Raw genomic sequence first — 22,009 nt, 5'->3', positions numbered from 1 at the left:
TGAAAAGATATTCAACATCACTAATTATTAGGGACATGCAAATCAAAACCAGAATGAGATATCACCTCAAGTCCGTCAAAATGGGTATAATTAACAAGACAAGAAATAAGTATTGGAGAGGATGTGGAGAAAAGGGAACTCTCATAGACTATTGGTGGGAGTGCAAACTGGTACAGCCACTACGGAAAACAGTAGGGAAATTCCTCAAAAAATTAAGAATAAAGGGGCCGGCCCGGTGGCGCAGCAGTTAAGTTCGCACGTTCCGCTTTGGCAGCGCAGGGTTCACCCTTTCGGATCCCGGGTGCGGACATGGCACTGCTCATGAAGCCATGCTGTGGTAGGCGTCCCACGTGTAAAGTAGAGGAAGATGGGCACGGATGTTAGCTCAGGGCCAGTCTTCCTCAGCAAAAAGAGAATTGGCGGCAGATGTTAGCTCAGGGCTAATCTTTCTCAAAAAAAAAAAAAGTCTTTCTCTTGGTTTTCCTCTAGTTTCATTAATTCCTCTTCCTCCTCTGTCTCCTGTGCTAAAGACTCTGCTTTTTTTACCCAGACTTCAAGCGTTAGAGATTCATTATAGAGCCTTTTATATTTAAGTCCATTAGCAAGTCCCATTGGCATTTTCTCTAAAATAGACACCTGTTATGACTGCTTCCTCATCATGTTCCTTAGTCTAGGGCATCACCATCTCTTACCTGGAATAACCTCCTAACTGATCTCTCCACTTTTGCTTTGCCCTCATAACTCATTTTCTGCATCATAAACTGTATCTTTTTAAAACACAAATCAAGCTATATCAAGGATCTGCTTAAAATACTCATCAACGGCTTCTTTTTGCCATTGTAGTAAGATTCACATTCCTTACCATAGTCTACAAAGTCCTTTGAGATGTGGCCCCTGCTTCCTCCTCTCACCTCAACTCCTGCCATTTTCCCAGTGCTTCAGCCATACTGGCCTTATTTTTATCCTTTGTACACACCAAACTTATTTCTGATCCAGAGTGTTTGAATATGCAGTATATTCTGCCTGAAACATTCTTCTTCCAGGTTTTTTCATGGTTGCCTCCTTTTCATCATCGAGCCTCTTTCCCTGTCTAGTGAAGTTAAAATAACCCTTCCCACCACAACCACCCTCCCAACATACATTATTCTCTCAGTACTCTGTTTTATTTTCTTTATTAGATTCATCACTATCTGATATTACATATCTGTCTGTGGCTTTATTCTCTTTCTGTATTAGACTGAGATTTATGAAGGCAGGGATTCTGTTTTGCTTACTGTCATGCCCCACCATCTAGAACTGTGCCAGGCATGTAGTAGTTGCACAATAAATGTTTCTTGAATAAATGACATAAGGCAGAAATGTATGAAGTTCTTTAGTGGAAATGTAAAGTGTTATAATAAATTTGTAGTACAGTGAGCATTTATTCTCTGTGGGGTACCAAGGAAGGATTTATGTAGAAGGGTGACCCTTGGCTAGCAATGGAAGAGGATGACAGATTTGAACAGATTGCAGTGGAAGATGATAGCATTCCAGGCAGAGGAAGAACACAGAAAGGAGAAAAAACACAGAGCATATATATTCAAGGGACAGTAAAAGGACATTTAGCTCAAGAAAAATATTTTCTCTGAATATATTTTTCTACTTGTTTTATTTCCTTTTGTTTTGGTCTGTTTTGGAGTTAAACACATTATCATCACTTGAGGTCTTTGGTCTTTAGGAGTTAAATTAGAGCGGCAAACTTGTTGGCTTTGGCTGTTGCTCGTTTAAAAGTTGAGAAGTTGCTAAAGAAATGGAAAAATTTTAGAGTATGTTGATTTTAGTTCAATAGATTTTTATCATTTTACCACTAGTTGCTATATAAGCAGCTCAGATCCTTTCGGGAAGTAGGCAGGAAATGAATGACAAGAAACAAAACAATTAAGGTTCTGGCAAAGGACCCAGATGCACTTTCAATTATCATCTTCCCACTTTTTTTTTTTTAAGATTTTACTTTTCCTTCTTCTCCCCAAAGCCCCCCCAGTACATAGTTGTATGTTTTAGTTGTGGGTCCTTCTAGTTGTGGCACGTGGGATGCCAGGTCAGCATGGCTTGATGAGCAGTGCTAGGTCAGCGCCCAGGATCCAAACCAGCGAAACCCTTGGCTGCTGAAGCGGAGCGCGTGAACTTAACCACACGGCCAGCCCCTTCCCACTTTTTAAAGAGAAAATTTTGCACAAAAACAGTAAGTTAACCTAGTTGTTTAGAGGCTTTGAAAGAGGAGATACCTTCTGGTGTGTTAGAGTCGCTTATAAGTATTATAGTGCTGCTTTGGGAAATTTTAGAGATTTTCCTTTTTTTTTGTAGCCACGCTCCAGAACTACATCAGTTTTTTTTAAGGGGCCAGGAAAAGTGGTGATGGTTGCCATTTGCATGTAAGTACTAAAAAATAAGCCTTTCAAAATAAAAATGTATTGTTTTTAATGTGTATATCTCTGATTAAATAAATTTATTATTTGATATCTAGATAAAGAGTTACAGGTTTATATTGTTTTAGGAGGAAGTGAATAAGTCTTTGTTCTTGTCAATAAAGTGATGGAGGAAGAGTCCACATAGATGCCTATGCTTGTGCCATGTGTATGTTTGGTGTAGTAAGATCTAAGAATAGTTGCTACCTGAAAATCCTCTCTTATTTCATTGGAATTGATAGAAGTCTTTTTTAAAAAGTTGAATTGCCCAAGGTTGTTTTTACAGTAACTAAACTAATCTGGGTTATAGCTACTGAACAATATCTATACTCTTATTTTTCTGCCACTTACCTTGGAAGAACATACTTGATGTTTTCGCCTTTCTTTTTTCCTCTTCTTGATTTCTGTTGTTTTCTTTACCTTTTATACGTTTTGCTGATTAATCTATTTTAGGATGTCTAAAAGCATTAATTCCATGATTCATTAGTTCTTTTATTTCTAAAATATGCATATTACATGTGTCAGGAATTGTCATAGGGTCTTGAAATATAAAGATATAATACATAATTCTTATCATCAAGAGTTGGAGGGACGCTAGACCAGAGGAATTCATTTGCAATAATATAAAAAAGAGAGAATGATTTACTAAACGAGGGTGGTGGTGGTAGAGATGGAGAGACATGCTTAGGTTCAAAAAGTATTTTGAAGGTATGGTTAAGGATGAGGCCCAGGTTTTTGGTTTGGATAATTAGATAGTTATTACACCATCCCTGAGAGAAGGCACACTGGAAGGAGAGGCTGAGTGAGAGCAAAGGAAATGGTGAGTTCATTTTTGAGCTTGAGTTATCTGTAGGGCACCCCACTAGAGTTGATCAACAGAATTAATTCTTTTTATCATTAAAACGTGGTTAATAATTAAAGCTTTCTTCATTGGAGGAGTGTATGTAATGTGTTTAAACTGCTTAGCATAGTACCTGGTACATAAAATGTACTTGATTATTATTACTGTTAATATATATTGGTCTGAAGCTCAGGAGGGACATTTGGATTAGTGATTTAGAGTTGAGAGTTATTAGTATATAGATGATAATTAAAGCCATAGGAGTAATTAAGAATACCTGGAGAATGTGTATATAATATAAGGAAGAAAAAGCCCTCAGGAAAAAACTTTGAAGATTGCTAACATTTAAGAAATGAATTGAGGAAAAAAACCCTGTAGAGGAGACCGAGGAAGAGGAAGGGGAGTGGTAGGGAGAAAACCAGGAGTATCATGGAAGCCAGGGAAGACAGTATTTTAAGAAAATAGTGGCAGATGCTTCTGTGAGAGTAAGGAAAATATTAAAATGTTTCCAGGAATTTAATAGCAAGAAATGGTTGGTGTGTTGATAAGAACAATTTAATGAGGTATTTGAGGCAGAAGCCACTGTTTAGTGGATTGGAGACTTAGTGCAAAGTGAGACAGCAAGAACAGATATGATTCTTTCAAGAAATTACCTGAAGTGGAGGAGAGGGGGAAAGGGTAGCTGTAAGGAGATGTACAGTTTCCTCATTTATAAAATGAGGATATTAATTTTTTTTTTTTTTTAAAGAAGGGGCAAATTTCTCCTCCTTTTTTTATTTTTGTATTTATTTATTTTTTTTAAAGATTTTATTTTTTCCTTTTTCTCCCCAAAGTCCCCCAGTACATAGTTGTATATTCTTCTTTGTGGATCCTTCTAGTTGCGGCATGTGGGACGCTGCCTCAGCGTGGTCTGATGAGCAGTGCCATGTCCGCACCCAGGATTCGAACTAACGAAACACTGAGCCGCCTGCAGCAGAGCGCGCGAACTTAACCACTCGGCCACGGGGCCAGCCCCGGATATTAATATTTTTTAATGTTTGTATAATAGAGTTAGAATAAAACATGTTAAGTGACTATAGTCTAGTGCCTGGGATAAATTGTACTGTCATTATCATTGGAATCTGAACAGCTAACTTCCTCAGAGCTAACCATGTTTCTCTTAGCATCTGTGGTCTGCTGTGATACAGAGATTGCTTGGTCTAGCTTTGTCTTTACCTCCGGCATCTGTCTAATTAAGTAAACAGACCTTCACTGAAGTCTTGCCTTTGACACTGGCCTACTGGACTGTGTCAAGTGCAAATCCTCTTTTACCTACCTAAGACACATAATTTCTTCTCTAATTTCTTTCTTTCCAAATGTAGAACACCTTCTTTTCTTATCAGTTCTCCAGATGCACTTAAGTAACTTGCTTACACATATTGTGCCTCTTCATTTGAGTATTTAATGATACCATAATCTGTATTTTTCAAATTTGTATCCGTTACCTAAAACATAATATGTCTTGAAGGCTAGGGATTCTTTTTAATTTACTTTGAACAGAATCTAGTATAGAGGTATGAATATCAATTAAATAAGCTTCTGGTGGAAATTTTTATCCAAACCTGTGCTAAATAATTGTCTTTTTCTCTCCTAGCAATGGATTAAACTGCTTCTTTAAATTTCTTGCCTGGATTTATACTGGTTCAGCAAGTATGTTCTCAGAAGCTATACACTCTTTATCTGATACTTGTAATCAGGTGAGTGGTAAAGCTTCTGTCTTATTAATTTTAAAGTAATTTTTTTTAAGCTTTAGTCTAAAAGTTGACCTATTTAAAAACCAAATGATTCCTGTAGTTAGTTTGTGGAAGAAAATGAAAATTGTTTTAAATGATGAAGTACATGGAAATATGATCATAGTATTTTAAAGCAGGTTATTATGCTTTAAGAGCTTCCAGCAATGGAATATGAAGTAGAAGATTATCAGTCACTAAGTGTTTGGGCGAAGACTATTGTAGAAGGGATTCTTTTATTAGGTTGAAATTTTGTCTCTGAATATGAGCTCTTATAACTGTAAGAGCCAGTGAATTTAAGTGTTCTGAATATAGATATAAAATAGTTACATATGATTGATGAATTAAAATGATTTTCACATTATACTAGTATTTTGGGGGGGTTTTTTTTGTTTGTTGTGAGGAAGATTGACCCTGAACTAACATCTGTGCCAATCTTCCTCCATTTTATGTGGGATGCCGCCACACTGTGGCTTGATGAGTGGTGCTAGGTCCACACCCGGGATCCAAACCTGTGAACCCCAGGCCACCGAAGTGGAGAACATGAGCTTAACCACTACGCCACTGGGCCGGCCCCATTAGACTAGTATTTTGAATTCTTTTGCTTAAATTTGCAAATGAAGAAGGATTTTTATAAAATTAAAATACCTTCTTAGACCCCCTTTAATCCAAGTTTTGAATACTACAAATCTAACCCTAGATGCAAAAATCCTTAAGATATAATCAAATTAAGTCCAGCAATAAATAAAAATGATAATTTGTCATAATCAAGTGAGCATTATTCCAGGAATACAAAATTAGTTTAACATTCAAAATCAGTAGCTATAGAAGGTTGGTTTGCAACAATCAGTTGCATTTCTACTATCAACAAACAAATGGAGATTGAAATTTTTAATAAATTCCATTTACAGTGCTATAACAAAATATTAAATGCATAAGTAAATTTAACAAAACGTGTGTAAGACTTTTACACTGAAAATTTAAAATGTGACTGAGGGAAATTAAAGATGATCTAAAGAAATGGAGAGATATACCATGATCATGGATTGAATAACATGGTCTTAATATGTCATATCTCCCTAAATTGACCTATAGATTCAATAGAATCCCAGCAGACTTTTTTTTGTAGAAATTCGCAAACTGGATGAATTCTAAAATTTATGTGAAAGTGCAGAGAACCTGGAATATTCAAAGCAATCTTGGGAAAAAAAGAAAGAAATTTAGAAGACTTATTATAAAGCTGCAATAATTAAGATAGTGAGGAATTGGCATAAGGATTGACAGACCAATGGAACAGAACAGAGAGGCCAGCAACAGACCCATAGTTATGTGGTCAGTTGATTTTTGTAAAAGGCGTCAAAGCAATTCAATGAAGAAAAGAAACTTTGTTGTTTTTTTTTTGAGATTGGCACCTGAGCTAACATCTGTTGCCAATCTTTGTTTTCCTTCTTCTTCTTCTCTCCAAAGCCCCCCAGTATATAGTTGTATATTCTAGGTGTAGGTCCTCATTGTGCTATGTGGGATGCTACCTCACCCTGGCCTGATGAGCAGTGCCACGTCCACGCCCAGAGTCCAAACGAGTGAAACCCTGGCCCGCCAAAGCAGAGTGCGTGAACTTAACCACTTGGTCACGGGGCTGGCCCCAAGAAACTTTTTTCAATAAATGGTGCTGGAAAAATTGGATATTCATATGGAAAGAAAACCAAAGGACTTTGACCCCCACCTTATACCGTATACAAATTTGAGGTGGGTTTCAGGCCCAAATGTATGAGCTAAAACTGTGAAGATTCTAGAAGAAAAGCTAGGAGAATATCTTCTAGGTCTTTGGGTAGGCAGAAATTTCTTAAACAGGGCATAGAAACAGAACCATAAAAGAAAAAAATTTACAAATTAAACTTCATCAAAATTAAAATTTTTACGTATTAAAGGACACTCTCAAGAAAATAAATAGGCAAGCCACAGATAGGGAGAAAATATTCATAACGCATATAATCTGACAAAGGATTGGTATCCAGGATAAATGAAGAACTTCTACAACTTAGTATTAAAAAGACAACTCAACTTTTTTAAGCAACTGAAGATCTGAACAGGTACTTCACAAATAAATATACATGAATGGTGGTCAGTGGATACATGAAAAGATGCTTAACACCATTAGTCATCAGGAAATGTACATTAAAACCCCAGCAAGATATCTCTACACGTCCACTGTAATGGCTAAAATTAAAAAGCCTGACGACCAAATGTTGGGGAAGATGTAGAGCAACTAGACTTCTCAGACGTTGCTGGTGGAGTGTAAAATGTTACAACCGCTCTTGAAAACCTTTCTCAGTTTCTTATAAACATATGCCTACTATTTGACTCAGCAATTCAACGCCCAAGTATTTATCCAGTAGAAATGAGAACAAATGAGGGGCCAGCCTGGTGGCATGGTGGTTAAGTTTGCATGCTCCACTTTGGCAGCCCAGGATTTGCCAGTTCAGATCCCAGGCACAGACCTACCCACCGCTTGTCAAGCTATGCTGTGGCAGGCATCCTACATATAAAGTAGAGGAAGATGGGCACAGATGTTAGCTGAGGGCCAGTCTTCCTCAGCAAAAAGAGGAGGGTTGGCAGCAGATGTTAGCTCAGGGCTAATCGTCCTCAAAAAAAAAAAAAAAAAAAGAAATGGGGAAAAATGTCCACAAAGACTTGATAAGAATGTTTATAACACCTTTATTTATAATGGACATAAGACTAGAATCCACCCAGGTGTCTTATCAACAGTGGAGTAGATAAACAAATTGTGGTATACTCATACAATGGAATATTATCTAGCAATAAAAAGAAATGAAATACTTAGTAAACAGTGTATATGCATCTCCAACAATATGCTGAATAAAAGAAGGCAAATATAAAAGAGTGATTGCATTTATATGAAGTTGTAAAATGGAACTTTAATCTTTGGTTTAAAAATTTCAGAAAAATGGTTCTCTCTAATGTTGGGAGAGGATTGATTGGAAAGAGGCACAGGAGAACTTTTTGAGGTGATTGAATGGTTCTGTGTCTTGATAGGAATGTGTGTTACAAGGGTGTGAATTTGTCAAAACTCAAAGAACTGTACATTCTGGATTTGTACATTTCATTGTGTGTGAATTTTACATCAAAATTTAAAATTTTCATTTGTGGAAATGTGATTACTGAGTACATATTTGATAATATTAAGGAATTAGTATTAATTTTTAAAACTATGACAATGGTTTTGTGACTATATTTTCTAAAAGGCTTAGGTTTTTTTTTAGAGATTTATCCAAAATATTTAAAGATGAAATGGTATGGTGCTTGGAATTTGCTTAAAATGTTCATGGGGAAGTGGATATGGATTAGATAGAACAGGTGGGGTCATGTATTTGTAATTGTTGAAGCTGAGTAATGGATGAGTTGCGTTTATTGAAATGTTCTGTTGGGTTTTTTGAATTGTATTATCGATCTATCTATCTGTACTTTAGAATGTTTCCATAAAGTAAAGTGCAGAAAGACAATATGTAGATTGTGGTCATCTTTTTAAGTGTACACCCCTCCCCCCCAATATGGCACAAACATATTCACATAAGCAACATTAAAAACTGTATACAGTTTATAAACCTTGTATATAAACCTAGTCTGAAATATACTCCACACCTAAGTGGTCTGTTCTCCTATACTATTTGAATTTCTTTACAATGAGCATGTATTAGGTTTGTAACTGCAATAACAATTTTTGTAACAGATTAACAATAGAGGTAAATAAAAGCTGAGATCATGTGATAGCAAGTGCTTGAAGAACTCCTTGGTAAAGAGTTTGTATGGTTTAGAGTGATCAGAAAGGCTTTGATGAAAAAAATTTCAACTGGGCCTTACTGAAACGATGGAAATTGTATTTCTCATGTCCTTTTGAAAACTATTTCTTTTGAAACCTATAGTCACATTTTAAAAAATTTAATTTGCTGTAATATTTATATGCCATAGTATTTTTTTCTTTACCTTTTGAGAGAGTAAAACACCTCCAAATTTTAAATTAGACCTGTGTCTCTAATGATATCCAGTTTTAAAGTTTCTTTGACAGTTCATTTTAGAAAACTTTTCTGCTAAATAATACATAGCACATCATTTAATATTAATTGTGAATTTATTGAGCACCTGAGGTTGCAGTGTGGTAAATGTGTAGAAGAAGACACAATTCTTGCTCTATCTTCTATAAGCAAGTCATACACACAAAAAACTGGAAAGATAGTCCAAGCAACGTTTAAGCAGTTGTGTGATAATATAGCTAACAAAGGAGAAAACCAAAAAAGGGAAAGATGATCATGGAGTGGGGAGCATTAATAATGCTTCTTGGCCATTAGATGTTAATATTCATGATGCTGTAAACCAAACAGATGTCACTTATATATACATAATTGGTATATATATATGCACATCTAGATATGTTGTAAGTGAGGAGAAAAAGGTCTGGAAGGACACATATCAAACATAACTGATGCTACTGTACCTCTAAGGGTAACAGCATTAGGGATGGTCTGTGATGTCTTATTTTTATAGTTAGAACTAATAAATATGGTCCACATTCAATTTATAAAATACTTGATTGTATCCAACACTTCGTGGCACAGCCGACCTGAATATTAAGGATTTTAAAAATAAATTGATAGGATAAAAATTCTCAACAAAGTTGGCATAGAGGGGTTGTACCTCAACATAATAAAGGCCATATATGACAGCTCCACAGCTAACATCATAAACAATAGTTAAAAGCTGAAAGCTTTTCCTCTAAGATCAGGAACAAGGCAAGGATGCCCACATTCACCACTTTTATTTAACATAGTATGGGAAGTCTTAACCAGAGTAGTTAGGCAGGAAAAAAGAAAAGGCATCCAAATTGGAAAGGAGGAAGTACAAAAGGTCACTATTTGTAGATGACATGATACTATATATAGAAAACCTTAAAGACTCCACCAAAAATCTGTTAGAACTAATAAATAAATTCAGTAAAGTTGCAGGATACAAAATCAATATATAGAAATCTGTTGTGTTTCTATACACTAATAATGAACCATCAGGAAGGGAAATTAAGGGGCTGGCCCCATGTCCAAGTGGTTATGTTCGTGCACTTCACTTTGGTGGCCCAGGGTTCACTGGTTCAGATTCTGGGTGCGGACCTACACACCGCTCATCAAGCCATGCTGTGGAAGCATCCCACATAGAAGAACTGGAGTGACTTACAATTAGGATATACAACTATGTACTGCGGCTTTGGGTATAAAAAAGAAAAAAGAAGACTGCCAACAGATGTTAGCTCAGGACGAATCTTCCAAAACAAAAAAAAGAAGAGAGAAAGAGAAATTAAGAAAACAATCCCATTTACAATTGCATCAAAAAGAGTGAAATACCTAGGAATAAATTTAACCAAGGAAATGAAAGCCCTATACACTGAAAACTATAAGACATTGATGAAATAAACTGAAGAAGACACAAATAAATGGAAAGATATTCCATGCTCATGCATTGGAAGGATTAATATTGTTGAAATATCCATACTACCCAAAGCAATCTGCAAATTCAGTGCAATCCCTATCAAAATTCCATTGGCATTTTTCACAGAAATAGAACAAACAATTCTGAAATTTATATGGAACCACGAAATACCCCGAATAGCCAAAGTAATCTTGAGAAAGAAAACAAAGCTGAAGGCTTCACACTTCCTGATTTCAAACTATATTGCAAAGCTATAGTAATCAAAATAGTACAGTATTGGTGTAAAAACAGACACATAGATCAATGAAACAGAATAGAGCCTAGAAGTAAACTCATGCATATATGGTCAATTAATTTACAACAAAGGAACCAAGAGTATACAATGAGCAGTAAATGGTATTGGAGAAACTGGACAACCACATGCAAAAGAGTGTAACTGGACCACTGTCTTATACCATACACAAAAATTAACTCAAAATGGATTAAAGACTTGAATGTAAGACCTGAAACCATAAAACTCCTAGAAGAAAATATAGGCTGTAAGCTCCTTGACATTGGTTTTGGCAATGATTTTTTGGATTTGACAAGAAAAGCAAAGACAGCAAAAGAAAAAATAAGCAAATAGCACTACATCAAACTAAAAGGCTTATGCATAGCAAAGGAAACCAACGAAATGAAAAGGCAACCTACTGAATGGTAAAAATTATTTGCGAGTTATATATGTGATGAGGGGTTAATATCCAAAATATATAAAGAACTCATACTTAATAGGAAAAAAACCCAAGCAATCTGATTAAAAAATGGGCTGAGGATCCAAATAGATAGTTTTCTAAAGAAGACATGCAGATGGCTAACAGGTACATGAAAAGATGCTCAACATCACTAATCATCAGGGAAATGCAAATCAAAACCATCATGAGCTTTCACCTCACACCTGTTAGAATGGCTGTTATCAAAAAAATAAGAAATAAGTGTTGGCAAGGATGTGGAGAAAAGGGAACCCTTGTGCACTGTTGGTGGGCATATAAATTGGTGCAGCCACTATGAAAAACAGTATGGAGGCTCCTCAAACAATTAAAAATAGAACTACTATATGATCCAGCAATTCCACTTCTGGGTATTTATCCAAAGAAAATTAAAACACTAACTCAAAAAATATATATGCACTCCCATGTTCATTGCAGCATAATTTACAGTAGCCAAGACATGGATACAGTGTAAGTGTCCATTGATGGATGAATGGATAAAGAAGATATGGTGTGTAAAACATACGATGGAATATTACTCAGCTATGGGAACGAATGAAATCTTGCCATTTGCTACAACATGAATGGAACTCGATGGCATTATGCTAAGTGAAATGTCAGACAGAGAACAAAATACTGTTTAATCTCACTTATATGTGGAATCTAAAAAAAAAAAAAAAAGCCCATAGATCAAAGAACAGATTGGTAATTGCCAGAAGTTGTGGGGTGGAGGTGGGCAAAGTGAGTGAAGGGAATCGGAAGGTACAAACTTGGAGTTATAAAGTAAATAACTCATGGGAATGTTACATAGAGCATGGTGACGGTAGTTAATAATACTATATCACATATTTGAAAGTTGCTAAGAGAGTAAATCTTAAAAGTTCTCATCACAAGAAAAACAGTCTGTAACCATGTGTAGTGATGGATGTTAACTAAACTTATTGTGGTGATCATTTCAAAATGTATGCAAATATTGAATCATGTCATACGCCTGAAACTAATATAACATGTCAATCATGCCTCGAGGAAAAAAAATGATTGAATACTCATTGACTATTTCATAAGCATTATAAACACACATGAACACACACATATATGTATACACACAGAGTGCGAATTGATAAAGAGTATTAGGAATATTTCAGTTTTAATGTACAGGTTTAAAAATTATATGTTCTTAATTTACTCTCATTCTCGTGGTTTAATTCACTGAAAAGCCATCATCTGTGTCTTAGTTAGTTTTAACCCTCTTTTCCTTTGGAATCCAGTAGAAAAATCTTGTAATATTCTGTGTATTTAGGGTATGAGTTCCAATATCAAAATTTAAAATCCAATATGTATTTGTTTTAGCCATTTTCAAAGTGATGTAGTCTCCATATATTTTACTACAGAGAATGTTTCTATTAAAGGTCTTGTAATCTACAGGGAAACCACATCCATGAAGAATTTGGTTATCCTGAAGCTTTACCTGTATGATTATTTGATACCATGCTGAAAAAATGGAAAAACCCCAGCTTAGTCAAATAAAATCACATAGGGTACTCACTCAGAGCCCTTTGTATTTTTATTGAATAAATAATTCTAACAAGGTAATCTTTTTCAGATTTCTAAATTCATATCAAGTTAGAATGGAAAGGACACTACAGGCAAGTGTACTAATATTGAGAGGTTCCAGCGGATAACACTTTCTAACAAAAGATAGAATCAAAAAACCAAATAAATAGAAATGAAACAAAGAAAGGAAGAAAAGATGAAGGCACAGGAGGAAGGAAGGGAAGAGAGAACAGTGGTAATCAGGATTAAAGACATGTTACATTTTTGCCATATTTACTTTAGTTTTTTTTTAAGGAAATAAAATCTTAGTTATAACTAGTCCTACGTCTTTTTTTTTTTTCCTTAAAGATTGGCACCTGAGCTAACAACTGTTCCCAATCTTCTTTTTTTTTTTCCTTCTTTTTCTCCCTAAATCCCGCCCAGTATATAGTTGTCTGTTTCACTTGTGGGTCCTAGTTGTGCTATATGGGATGCCGCCTCAGCATGGGCTAATGAGCGGTGCCATGTCCATGCCCAGAATCTGAACCGGCGAAACCCTGAGCCACCAAAGCAGAGCGTGTGAACTTAACCACTTGGCCACGGGGTCGGCCCCAAGTCCTACATCTTTATTTCCTCCTTCTATACTCTAGATAATCTCTGCTCTCTATACATTGATGTGTATACTTCCTGTGCGTGGTTTTGCAGTTTTACCAGAAATGTATGTGTCCATATACAATATATACTGTTTAAAATTTTTACTATTTGTTATTTGTACAGCTAAACAAGTTAGGCTTCCTCTAAAAAAATCAGACCACCCTATTCCTACTTCTTTCTTCAGAGGTATAAACACAGGTAAATGTGTGTTCTTCCAGACCTTTTCCTGTTCTTTACATTATATGTAGTTTACAAAGACGATAAAAAGATAAGTTCTTCTGTACTGTACATACTATTCCTAAACTTGGTTTTTCCCCTCCCACTTAATGGTATCTCTGGGAGCTTTTACCATGTCACTATAGATAGCTCTATCCCAACTCCATTTTTTTTAACTGTTGTAGAAGTAATTTATGATTTGGCTATACCATCATTTATTTTACCACTCCTTTTGATGGAGTTTTAGGTTGCTTTCACATTTTTCATCTTTATAAGCAGTAGTGTTTTGAACTCCTTTGGGGTCGTCTTTATTTCTCTAAGGTAAGTGCTGGAAACCAGAATTACCGGGCTGTTAGACATATGCATGTTAAGTGTTTCTTTGTCATTGTCAGATTGCACCCTCCAGATTGGCTTTACCACGTTATACTCCCCAACTTGCTGATGATAATTTACCTTTTCTTTTTCCTTCTCCATAGGGTTTACTAGCATTGGGCATCAGTAAGTCTGTTCAGACGCCAGATCCTACTCATCCGTAAGGACATTTTTATTTTGCTTTTGTTTGTTTGCGTAGCAAGTGATTGAAACAAAAGCAGCTGAATTTTAGAAACCTGTTTTGTGTTAAAAATTTGGTCATTTCTTCCACTGTAGTATGTATCTAAAATGCAAGACTCACTGCTGTGTCAGAGTAACTTCAAGATAGAGTTTGAAAATGGAGTTCATTTTTATGCTTTGTAACATAGCATAGAGATGTTGTCCCCTTCATATTTGATAACTTAACACAGCACATATTTTGATCTTAGAGTTCTGTTTCATTTGGTCAAAGGAAACATATATTCCACATTTAGACTAATAGGCCACTCAATCTAACATTTTAGTAATGCGTTCTGTTAAATGCATACTTAATATATTTTAATCCGCCTGTTGTAATTTGGAAATTGTATTCTGTTAATATTTCAAAATTGCTTATTTGTAAAATGAGTATACTTTTTAGAATGTTATTTTTGAATTGTATCAGTTATTTGATAGAGATTTTTTTCTGCTGCTTCTACTAACATAACCAGCTAAAGTTTTTTTTTTTAAGGTTTTTTATTTTTTTTTGAGATTTTTAAAAAATTTTTTTCCTTTTTCTCCCCAAAGCCCCCCAGTACATAGTTGTATATTCTTTGTTGTGGGTCCTTCTAGTTGTGGCATGTGGGACGCTGCCTCAGCATGGTTTGATGAGCAGTGCCATGTCCGCGCCCAGGATTCGAACCAACGAAACACTGGGCCGCCTGCAGTGGAGCGCGCTAACTTAACCGCTCGGCCACGGGGCCAGCCCCTAAATAAAGTTTTTGAATTCCACATGTATCATGTTTTTTTAGCAAAGTTCAGTAATAGAACTTGATCATTCTTAAGGCAGAAAAAATGCACTTTTATCTCTGTAAAGGAATCTACCTCTATGCTTTATATAAATACTTTACTTGAAAGGAAGACAGTACTGTTTTCTTATAAATAATAGCATATTTAAATATCCTAGAACTATCAGTCAGCTAGTATAAAGAACTAGCTTTCTAGTCTGCTAATTACATATTAGAATATTTTACTATCTCAAGAAAAAAGGTTTTTTTCCTGGCCAGTTTTATACACCAAAAATGTAAAAACAGGGTAAAATTTTAAAATTTTTGGTTGTGAAGATTTCTTCTTAAAGTATTTTGAAGTCTACTTTGGTGCTGCCCAATGGAATTTTCTGCAATGACAGAAGGATTTCATATCTGTCCAGTATGACTAAGTGTCACTGTTGAGCACTTGAAATGTGGCTGGTGCATTGAAGAATTACATTTAAAATTTTATTTAGTTTTAATTAATTTAAATAGCCTTATGAGGCTAGTGACTTATATTGGACAGTGGAGATATACATGATTAAAAGTTTCAATAAGAACCTACAAATTCCTTGAAAACATATAAAATAAAAGTAATGCCATTTAATTTAGATCTTAATTTACTGTAACTTAAATAAATATATGTATCATGTATTACTTTGGGGGACTTCAGAAGAAAGTAAATTTTTCTAAATCGAACTGGTAGAACATTGTCACATCTATAAACCTAGAATTCACAATGGCAAGGTTATGTATTTGGAAAAAGAATTCAAAAAATAATTTTAATTGAGAACTCTTGTTTAAATTTGCATCTGCCAGAAGGGTGCCGTAGAGTTTGGATTTGGGAGTAAATTTCTCAGGAAATATTTTTATTAATGAGAGATTCTTTCCCTCTTACAGTATGTCATATTTTTGAACTTCTCAATTCTCAGTACTTTATTGATGCAAATAACAATACAAAATAATGCACATATTTACTGAAGATTCTTGAAAAATAATTGAGATTTAAAAATAAGCATTGCTGTAAAAATACCCAAAAAAGTGAAGCTCTTAGTCCTAGTAATAGTAGTTAGCTGTTGTGTGCTAAACTATTCAGAACCAGCAACAAGTATCCAGCTTCAAATTATAGGTAATATAAATCATTGATAGGCTGTACAAGAAGACCAAAATATTCAATTAGAAGCTCCATTACAAGGAAATTTAAGTGTTGTCTTCTTCTTATTAAACATCTGAATATATTCAAAGAAAGATTAATTTTACCAGCATTTCTGATCCATAATAGTAAAGTAACTCTAGTAAATCAAAACAGACTGTGTGGAAAAGGGATTAGAAAATACCTGAATTAAATCATATTCACTCTATTTTTATGTATTTTCAAAGATCGTGCAGTTTCTTCCACTTTATATATTGATTTTGTGATTAGATTTGAGATTGTCACTTAGATTTTACTTAAGTATAAAACTATAACATCTTAATATTGTAAGAAGTTTGTTTTCTTTTTCGTTGACCTATTAGAGATACATTTTGAAAGGAAGCCATTTGTATTTCTTGTAAACTGTATTATCTTTTATTTTTCAGGTATGGATTTTCAAATATGCGCTATATTGTTTCGCTAATTAGTGGTGTTGGTATTTTCATGATGGGTGCAGGATTATCTTGGTACCATGGGATCATGGGATTGCTTAATCCTCAACCAATGGAATCTCTTCTATGGGTAATCCTTTTATTTCCTTCAGTTTTGAAGTATTATGAAGTAGTGATTAAGTACAGTAAAATGCCATTGTCCATATTGATGTTAAAGGGATTAACATATACCTTTTGATTGTAATATAGGGTTATGTATCTCTAGTTGTGATTCTTAGAACACAACTGCCCATGACCTCTAAATCCATGTAATTCAATGATGTTGAACAAGAGTATCTCTGTAGGTACAATCATTAAGCACGGCCTTTTTGGTTAAAATCTTGGGCAGTTCTGTTAATTTCTCTAGTTATTATTGGAGAGCAAGAAGACCTCTTTTCATTTTTAGTCCCAAGAATAATAATCCTATCAGTAATTAAAATATCCAGTCCAATGTAGGTGTTGTATGTTGGAATTGTACGTAAAGTTAAAGCTTCTGCTTTCCTCTTGGTAGGAAGCGTGCACTGGGAGAGTGAGAGGATGGGATCGTGGTCATCTTCTGTATTTTCCCACCTAGGGCCCCTACCCTTCTCTCCTACTTCCCAGGTTGCCTCCGGCAGCATTGAAGGCAGGGATAGGGCACAGAAAAGTAGTACTTAACTAGTACCTATGTCATTTTGTGCTGATTTCCCCTGGCCATGGTAGGTACTTAAAGCTGTCTTTTTCTCTCATGGGAACTTCTTGGAGATTACCCTCCTTGACCTCTCTAACTATAGCTTCCTTGACAAGCACAGATTGGTCACGTGACACCCCCTGTCAGCTTCTGCATCTTAGCACTTCCAGACTATTTCTGCTGATGTTTTCTTGCATTTGGCATGAAGGCCTTTTGGGCAATTGATCTCTTTTCAGAACACTCCTACTCAGAATTCCATGTCTGAGTGGGAATGGACATCTTTAACAGACATCTTTAACACACTCTCTGTGAGAGTGCAGTTTTTTTCTCAAACACAAACATCTACTCTGCTTCCACAGCCTATATCAATTAGTAGACTTGCCTATAGATTTATTTTTCAGGTGTTTGTTAGATTCAGTTCACTGCGATCTTAAACTCCAGGGACACACATTAAGCTTTCTGAGCAATCTCAACAGCTCAACAGCTTTCTCCAAAGAAATCTTCACTTTTGACCTTCTTAACCTCAGCTCCTCTTATATGGGCTAGTGGCTGTGGAGCTGGGAGTTGTAATACCAGGCTTTGGCCCCTTTCTGTGCAAGGCCTGAATCGATGGTATAGAACCTCATTTTGGAATGTAGGGGAACTTGTAACCTGTTTTGTTCTCAACCAGAATGAGTCTCATTTTAACATCTTGTTAGACCTACACAATATCAAGCCTATTAAACTAGGTTTTTCCTACATTTTTTATCGAATAACTTCTTACCATAATACATTTCATATAATTAAAAAGAGCAAGTATATTTCCTCCATTCTGAACAAGTTTGGCCATTTTATAGATACCTCATCCTCCTAGCATTCATCTGATTTGTACAATATTACTTTACAGAGGCAAAGAGGCCAGAGACTCTAGAGTTAGGGATTGATTAATTAGTTAAATTTTTAATTGTGTCTAAGTTTTAAAGCTTCTAGAAGTTCCTTTATCTTTTTGTAACTAAATGGGGTCCCATCAGACTATGGACTCTTGATTAATAAATAGATTTAACACACCATAGACCAGTTTATGTTTGATTGATATTATCTTGGATTCCTTGGCTGATATATGCTGTCTCCTTTATTGAGTGAGAAGTGTATCTTAAATTGTTTCTGGAAGGAGATAGAAAGATTAAAAAGAATTATTGGGAAGTTTGCCTTTTATTTTAATTAAATTTCAGATTGGCAGTAAGATTCAGTGGAAAGTGCCTAGAATTGAGACTGTAAAGCTAGTATTCTAGTTCTTACTCTTGTGTCGTTTCTGTGCACTCAGGCAAATCCCATAGCCTTGGGAAATCTCATTTGCCTTAACAGAATTATAAGAGTGTTAGACTAGGTTAGAAATTTTCAAACCTCTGTTTCAGGGAAGCGCTAGGGTTCCCAAAAGGTAATGTTGAAAATTCTACAGATGTTTGGTTTGGTTTCATTTAAAATTTTTAAAAATTTGTGTTGCTAGATTAACTCTTTCTATAGAGCTTGGATTAAAGCTTTTCTTGGTATCTTTATTTAATTCAAGAGTGTCCTAGAACTGCAAGGAAAGTGTGTTACCTCCCCCCCAAAAAATTGATTACTGTTTGTAACTACTTATCTTTCTGAATCAGGATTCAGAAAGGATTCTCTTGGTGCTGGGCACCTGAACAAAATGCAGAAGTTATTGGGTATGGGTGTGGATCTCACTGTATCTGGTATTCACACCCCAGATTTCAAATGTTTTTCGTTTTGAACTTCAAAAACATTTCTATTCTCATTAAGTAATTCTTTCATCTTTTATATCATGAATTTAACTTAGGTCATGGTATATCATTCTGTGGAGTATATATATATAGATTATTCTTCCAAGTATTAAAAAATGAGATGGTCATCACTCTAACTTTTATTTGTTTCCTCTTATGAAGATACCATCTATCTCATTGTCTTCATTTGAGCTTTTCCCATCAAGATGCTTATCTGGCTAGGATTTGAATCTATATTCCTGTTTTAAACATTACAAACTTTGTGCATGAACCATTGTTATTCTTTAGTGAAATATTAGCTTATGCTTTATTTTAATACTTATTTTCTAGGCATATTGTATTTTAGCGGGATCATTGGTATCAGAAGGAGGTATGTACTGTCACAGTATCTCTTTATTCTTAATTTTGTAATATATATTCAGCAGTCAGTTTCTATAGATTGCTTTGCTAAGTTCCATTGATTGAAGAAAACTGAAGGAATTGGAATCTTAAGTTTTGCCTACTTTGAGGGAGGAAATTCTTTGAATGATGTACTATGGTTGTTCCTGTAATGGATGGGGGCAAGGGAAAAACTAGTTTTTTGTTCTTGAGCATCATATCATAGTGCTCAGAACATTTTAAATGGAGTCTAAAACCATAACTATATACTGAGTTTTAAAAGTCAAAGTTTAGTAATGTTAATCAGAGAAGGATATTTCTTTTTGCAATTCAGATATCTCAAAGTTTCTGGAAGTTTCAGCTATAGCAGTATTATGACAGAGAAGTGCTAATATCATGTATGAAACTGCCTAATTCACTGTTCTGCTCATAGTATGTTTTCTCCTCAAACATTATTTTCTATGCAAAATTTTCCCTTCGTCTTTCACAGTCTGTAAAATGGTGATAATACCACTTGCCTCAAAAGGTTGGGAGGATCAAAGTGACTGTGCTTAGTGTGATGCCTGCCAAATAGTAGCTGTCCAATAAGTTAAGGCAGCTGTTGTGGTAACGATATTTAAATTATTATGGTTTAGAAATATGGGATTCATTGTATTATGATGATTAATTGGGATCTTTACAATGACTAGTTGATATAGAACTTGTCTTTATTGACAACCTGGCATTAAAGTCTTGTACCTATTTATTTATCTTTTGAGATGCCATCTAAAGTTTGGAGGCATGAAGTTTCTTCCTTGCTGATATGAATGCTTTTCTTTCAGCAACACTTCTTGTTGCTGTAAATGAACTTCGTAGGAGTGCTCGGGCCAAAGGAATGTCATTTTACAAGTATGGTACGTATTTTAGAAATGAGGTGTATTATTTCATCTCCTTCATTTGCTTAAAATTGCCTACAACTATTACTTTGTTCCTTATAGATGTGTATAAAATATATCTCAGTATCTTTCCTACCTGTGTGGCTGTTACATATACATCAGCTCTTTCAAAAAAGAGAAATGTAGTGTAATTTGACCATGAATAGTTTATATTTGGATTTAACTTAACTGAACTACAATATTCCTGTCTATGCTTATGTAACTTGAGAAAGTAATTTGACTTTAAATATCAGTTATTGTTAACATTTAAACCAAGAATTTATATTTACATTGGACAGGGTTTTTGAAATCACAGTCTCATACATTTTTTGTCTTAATTTTAAATGTATACTTACTAAAATGTTACCTGATAGTATCAAGTTAAGGTTTCAGAAAGTTTTCTTTTCTTGCCTTTACCCCAATGATTAAGTCATGGAAAGTCGCGATCCTAGTACAAATGTTATATTATTGGAGGATACTGCAGCAGTCCTGGGAGTGACAATAGCAGCCACTTGTATGGGCCTGACTTCTATAACAGGTAAATATACTTACGTTACAGGTGATTTATTTGTTTTACTTAAATAATTCTTTAATATGTGGGTATTTTCTTTTATGTTCATTGAATAATTTTAAACCAATAGATAGTTAAATGCTAATTCCATACTAACCATTTCTTTGTATAAGACAAGACAGTAAAATTTTCACGTTTCTCTGAGTTAGAAATTTCTTTTAGTTAGAATTAAAGAAGGCTGTTAGTAGGGCATTTCTGTAATGTAAACCTTTCTAGCTGTGACTTAATGTATTATGTAGCTACTCTGAGCTTTAAGTTCTTTACTATAAGAGTATTGATAATATTTTTCCTACTGACCTCACAGGTTTATTAAGATAATATGACAGAGACCTTTAATAAACTCTAAAATTCTAAATAAGTATGTTTTTGGCTCTTGTTTGTCTGTCTTTTTCCACTGTTAGTGCCAGTAATGACTGTTGTTACTTTCCTGTTTCCTTGACTCTCTAGTTGTTTCCATCCTCATTTTGGTAGTTAGTTAAGTGTTTTGAAGGCCTGTACAGTATAAGTGAATGAGGAGACAAAAATATTAAGAACAGTGTGACTTGATGAATAAGTCAACTTTTAATAGATTCTTTTCTTTTACATAATAATATAAACCAGTCAAATCAAACTTACAAAATTTTTGTCTTAAGAGTTTCACATTGTTTTATTTAATTAAATTAATTCATTTAAATTAAATAACATGCGAAGAAATAAATAAAATATTTTCTAGTTAATATTCCTCTGATTTCTGTAGGATTATTTATACATGTATATTTTAAATAAAAATAATTAGTTAAATTTGAATTTTCTAAAGAGCAGTGTTTGATTTTAAACTCTATAATTACAAAACAGTTGGATCATTTCTAATACCTTAATAGATAAGTTAGTTTACTTTTTAGTGTTATATTTTGACTAAATATTAGTAAAACTAGAATGTAAATTGAGATTCTTTTAGTAAAATGAATGTCTTATCGAGTATTAAGAGAGTTAAATTTAATATTGACATTTGATCTTTGGAATAAAAAGACTTCTAATCATAAAATCCTTATGTGTA

The 22,009-nt window shown here is 34.6% G+C and overlaps 1 protein-coding gene across 1 annotated transcript in view; it reads left to right on the top strand.

Annotated features, from left to right (window-relative positions):
- Window positions 1-22,009, top strand: part of SLC30A9 (solute carrier family 30 member 9) — a 94,231-nt gene that overhangs the window by 55,851 nt on the left and 16,371 nt on the right. Inside the window, exons 8-14 of the mRNA XM_005608997.4 lie at window positions 2,344-2,411; window positions 4,919-5,021; window positions 14,173-14,228; window positions 16,633-16,768; window positions 19,441-19,480; window positions 20,310-20,381; window positions 20,833-20,940. Of these exons, the coding sequence (XP_005609054.2) occupies window positions 2,344-2,411; window positions 4,919-5,021; window positions 14,173-14,228; window positions 16,633-16,768; window positions 19,441-19,480; window positions 20,310-20,381; window positions 20,833-20,940 (583 nt within the window). The remainder of the gene's footprint in view (window positions 1-2,343; window positions 2,412-4,918; window positions 5,022-14,172; window positions 14,229-16,632; window positions 16,769-19,440; window positions 19,481-20,309; window positions 20,382-20,832; window positions 20,941-22,009) is intronic.

The sequence above is a fragment of the Equus caballus genome, chromosome 3, assembly GCF_041296265.1.
Source record: "Equus caballus isolate H_3958 breed thoroughbred chromosome 3, TB-T2T, whole genome shotgun sequence".
NCBI lineage: Eukaryota > Metazoa > Chordata > Mammalia > Perissodactyla > Equidae > Equus > Equus caballus.
The sequence above is the reverse complement of the archived record's forward strand: the minus strand, read 5'-3'. Positions and strand labels throughout refer to the sequence as shown.